At 54.0% G+C, this 4,499-nt stretch overlaps 1 protein-coding gene across 1 annotated transcript in view; it reads right to left on the bottom strand.

Annotated features, from left to right (window-relative positions):
- Positions 1–4,499, bottom strand: part of PAH (phenylalanine hydroxylase) — an 80,081-nt gene that overhangs the window by 40,479 nt on the left and 35,103 nt on the right. Inside the window, exon 4 of the mRNA XM_008062219.1 lies at positions 1,529–1,617. Within this exon, the coding sequence (XP_008060410.1) occupies positions 1,529–1,617 (89 nt within the window). The remainder of the gene's footprint in view (positions 1–1,528; positions 1,618–4,499) is intronic.

Raw genomic sequence — 4,499 nt, 5'->3', positions numbered from 1 at the left:
CCCGCGCCTTTGGGAGGCTGCGGTGAGGGGATGGCCCGAGCCCGCGGGTTCGAGACCCGCCTGGGCAGCCAGACCTCATCGCTGCAAGAAATCAAAAACGAGCCGGGCGTGGGAGCGCGCGCCTGTCGTTCCAGCTCCTGGGAAGGCTGAGGCGGGAGGATGGCCGGAGCCCGGCAGGTCGAGGCTGCGGGGGCCGGGAGCGGCCGCTGCACTCCAGTCTGGGCGACCGCGTGAGACTCCGACTCAAAAAAAAAGAAAAAAGAAAACGGGTGAAAGCGCCCGCTCCACCACCCGCAGGACACAGGCACAGTCCACATCCTTCTTTCTGGTGTGTTAGACCTTGTAAAATCTGACCCGACCGCTGCCCGCGTCGCACCTCTCTTTCTCCTACCTGGCGCATCCATCAGTCTCTGCCGGAGTCATCCAGATCCTTCTAGGACCCAGTCCTTGCTGTACATAAGCCCTCTCCTTTCCTTACTTGATCACATCTTCTACTCAGTTTTTGTTTTGTTTTGTTTTGTTGTTTTTTCTTTTGAGTCGGAGTCTCACTCCATCGCCCAGGCTGGAGTACAGTGGCACGCTCACGGCCACCCCAGCGTCCACCAGCTGAGGCTCTCCCAATCCTTCTGCCTCAGCCTTCCAAGTAGCTGGATTGACAGGCACACGCTACCATGCCCGCTAATTTTTTTTTCACGTATTGTAGAGAGGAGTTCTCACCACATTGCCCAGGCTGGTCTCCAACCCGGGGGCTCAGGCCATCCACTCTCCTCGGCCTCCCAAAGTGTTGGGATTACAGGCTGAGCCAATGATCCCGGCCTCTTCTCAGTTTTATATTTATTTATTTATTTGTTTGTTTGTTTTCGGTTGGCGTCTCACTCTGTCGCCCAGGCTGGAGTGCAGTGGCACCCTGCCAGCCACCGCAGCCTCAACCTGCTGCGCTCAGGTGATCCTTCTACCTCAGCCTTCCAAGTAGCTGAAACTACAGGCGTGCACGACCACGCCCAGCTAATTTTTTGGTTTACGGTAGAGACGAGGTCTCACCATGTTGCCCAGGCTGCTCTCAAACCCGCGGGTTCAGGCCATCCTCTCGCCTCGGCCTCCCAAAGTGTTGGGATTATAGACTCGAGCCAGAAGCAGTTCCGATGTTACCAATCCTCACCACGCCCTGCAGCAGGCGGTCATGAGTACAGGTTACTGCATCCCAGCCCCTTGATTTAAACCTCCACAGATGTCCAAAGGCAGAGAAGAAGACGATTTACGTGTGTGTTCTTATGTAGACACACATGGGTTACGTGGAGACCACAGCTCTGGACAGTGACCCATATTTGCTCCAGAGGAGAGTAAGACCCACGCTAATGGTGATGACACTGATGTCTCGATAGTGAGGCCCGTGCTAAGGGTAATGACACTGATGTCTCAACAGTCTTCACTCCCCTAGCCCTGGCGTGATAGGAGCTCAATACATGTTAGCTGGACAAGTCAACAAACACTTGGGTCGGGGGAGCCCACTCCCAGGACCAGGACTCACGGGGTGATCTGTGTCCAGCTCGGCTCCATAGCTGAGAATCTGGTTGGCAAATCTGTCCAGCTCCTGAATGGCTCGTGGGAACCAGGGCACTGCAACACAGGAAAGGTAGAGTCAAATGCCAGGGGCGTGCTGAGGTCAGGCGCTGGCATCGGTCGCCACAGTGGTGTTGGCAAGTGGGTTCCAGATAACCTCCCAATTACAATCATGCAAAAATCAAATTCCATTTTTTGGAAACTAATCTTAAAGCACATTCCCGGAAATATTCTCTTTCCTGGAGGCTTTCTCTGAATTATCTCAACGCTCACCTCCCTCCCACCCATCACGGGGGATTGTCATAGATGGTTTTCTTTAGCAGCAGAACACTTGCGTACAGTCCCAAAATATAAATTAGATAAAACCCGAGCTGTCCTGCGGTAGACCCTGTCTTCCCACCTCACGCCCTCCTCCCAAAGACCCAGGCACACACACCAGCAAATCTTTTACTCCCAAAGTCAGTGAGAAAGCCATTGCTGAAGCAGAATGAATGGAGCCAGGTGGCGTGGTATTTGAACATGCCTCAGGGTCCCAGAGGAATGTGTGGACTTGTTTCAGAGTGGATGTGGTGGGGGAGAGCCTGAGTTGTGTGGTCTATAATTATAGGGTCCTGCAAAGAGAAGAACCCCAGTAAGAAGGGCAGATGATGGCGCCCAAATTGCTGCTGGTTATAGGAAGCAAGACACCCTGGGAGTGAAATGTCCCAGGAATGAAGAGAGACTAAGAAATGTTGGTAAATTCCATAAGCAGCAGAAACCATGAGGGCTTTTTGCAGCTCTGGGCACACGGAGAAGAGGAAGAAGGGAAGGGGGGAGAGAGAGGAAGGAGAGAGGGAAGGGAGGAAGGAATGAGCCTTCCCGGTTATGCCAGCATTTAAGGCATTGACAACAGTGGCCACCATCCACGGCGCCCACTCGGGTCTAATTGCTATTTCTGAAGCATCTTCTACATCGGGAAGGTAGCACAATTCCCACGGTGCAGATGAAGCCTACACAACGGGTTTGCGGTCACACCGGGAGTGTGAAAGTGGCCAATGCGGAAGGAATCCAGAGGGCACGAGCGATGTGGCGAACCCTTGAAGTGGGCCACAGCTGCCAAGGGGAAGATGCTGAACTTGGAGTCAGCCTCAGGTCGCCTCAGAAGCCAGGCTCCATCTGCCTCCTCATCCTCTCCGTGCCTCAGTCTCTCCTTTGTGGAATGGGAATCATCACCACCACCAGGAAGGGCAGCGTGTGTGCCTTGAAGCCTGACCCCGAGCCAGGCCTGGGCTCATGCAGGTTGTCCCTGATGCTGACGGGCTTGGTGGGACACGAAAGAACATGCTTGCCATCTAGTGGCCAGCAGGGGAAGCGCCATTCAGGATCTAAACAGGAGCCCCTGGGACCAGCGAGGTACTCCACCAGCACAGGGAGAGCTTGTCCCAGTGGTGTCCTCAGAGGTCCAACTACAGCCTTGCCTCCGTAGAGCTGAGATGCCTGGGCTCTCTGCTGCCCATGTTAATAGTCACAACCAACACTGTTCTAAACACTTTACCTGTGAGGTGGGTTCTATGGGTGTCCCCATGTTGCAGACAAGGAAACTGAGGTAAGGAGCAGTGAAGTGGCAAACCCAAATACACACACTGCTGGCAATCAACAGGGTCGGGATTCGGTTCAGGTCCAGCTGACTCCGTAGTCTCTGGTCTTGACCAACAATCCATCCTGCCACTTCTGGGAAGGTGGCAAAGCATGTGGCTAGGAGGCCGGCTTTGGGTTCCCACAGCCCAGTCCTCAGTGGGTCACAGGAAAAGAAGCAGACGCTGTAGTCAGGCTTGCTGGGTGTCACACGCTGCCCTCAGCACTCACCTCTGCCCCTCGCTTACAGACTCACAGCAGCCCCACAAGGTAGGCGTTATTGTGATCCTCTTTTTACATACGAGGAATCCCAAAGCGAGGGCGGGTCTCTGCACAGACCTCCCTGGTCCCAACTGAGACTCGGGCTGCAGATGACTCCGCACCGCACTCCAACGACCAGGCAGGAAACCTGGCTTCCTGTTTTGTTAGCTAATCGTCTCCCCAAGCTCTCCTTTCTCCCTGTGTCCGGCATCAGTCTTGCACGATGAACCCTGTTGTCAGGGCCGGGGATAGGCAGGCGGGTTTGGGAGGGCCTGGGAAAGGCCACCCCATCGCAGTCAGGATGAGACTCGGCCTGTGTCTCCAGAACACTGGCACCGAGGGGCTTTGACAGATGGCGTCCCCTTGGACTCGGGCCTTGTCCTACTCCTCTGTGTTCAGGACTGTGGATTACCCCAGTTGTCATTTCCATGACATCCCATTTCTCACTCATTCATCATCTCTCTTTCGCTTAAGAATTGTCCATCATTCTGGCGGTAACATCCGCCCCCAGGGAGAGGGCAGGTCAGCCCCTACTTGCTGCAACCCTGTGTTCTGGGGGCCCTGAGCCTCACCAAAGGAGAGTCCACAGATATGCACTGAGCACCCACTGTTTACCAGGCACTGGGCATTGAGGGGCACGTACAAGGTGGTCTCTGCCCCAGGGGTGCCTACATTCTAGTGGAGAAGGCACAAAACAAGCTATAAATACAGCTAAATATCTAACAATGCCAAGAAGTTCTTGAAGAAAAAAAGCGAGGCAAGGGGATGGAGTGATGGGATGTTATTTTTTAAAATTGCTTTTAAAAATTTTCCAGCTTTCTTGAGTCATAACCCACAAATAAAAAGTGTGGGCTGGGCGTGGTGGCTCAAGCCTATAATCCCAACACTTTGGGAGGCTGAGACAAGAGGATGGCCTGAGCTCAGGAGTTTGAGATCAACCTGGGCAATTTGGTGGGACCTCATCTCTACAATAAATCAAAATATTCGCTGGGCAGGGTAGCGAATACCTGTAGTTCCGGCTACTTGGAAGGCTGAGGCAGAAGGATCGCTGGAGCCCAGCAGGT

This window comes from Carlito syrichta, unplaced genomic scaffold, assembly GCF_000164805.1.
Source record: "Carlito syrichta isolate Samal-C Ts95f unplaced genomic scaffold, Tarsius_syrichta-2.0.1 Scaffold305677, whole genome shotgun sequence".
In the NCBI taxonomy this organism is placed as follows: Eukaryota; Metazoa; Chordata; class Mammalia; order Primates; family Tarsiidae; genus Carlito; species Carlito syrichta.
The sequence above is the reverse complement of the archived record's forward strand: the minus strand, read 5'-3'. Positions and strand labels throughout refer to the sequence as shown.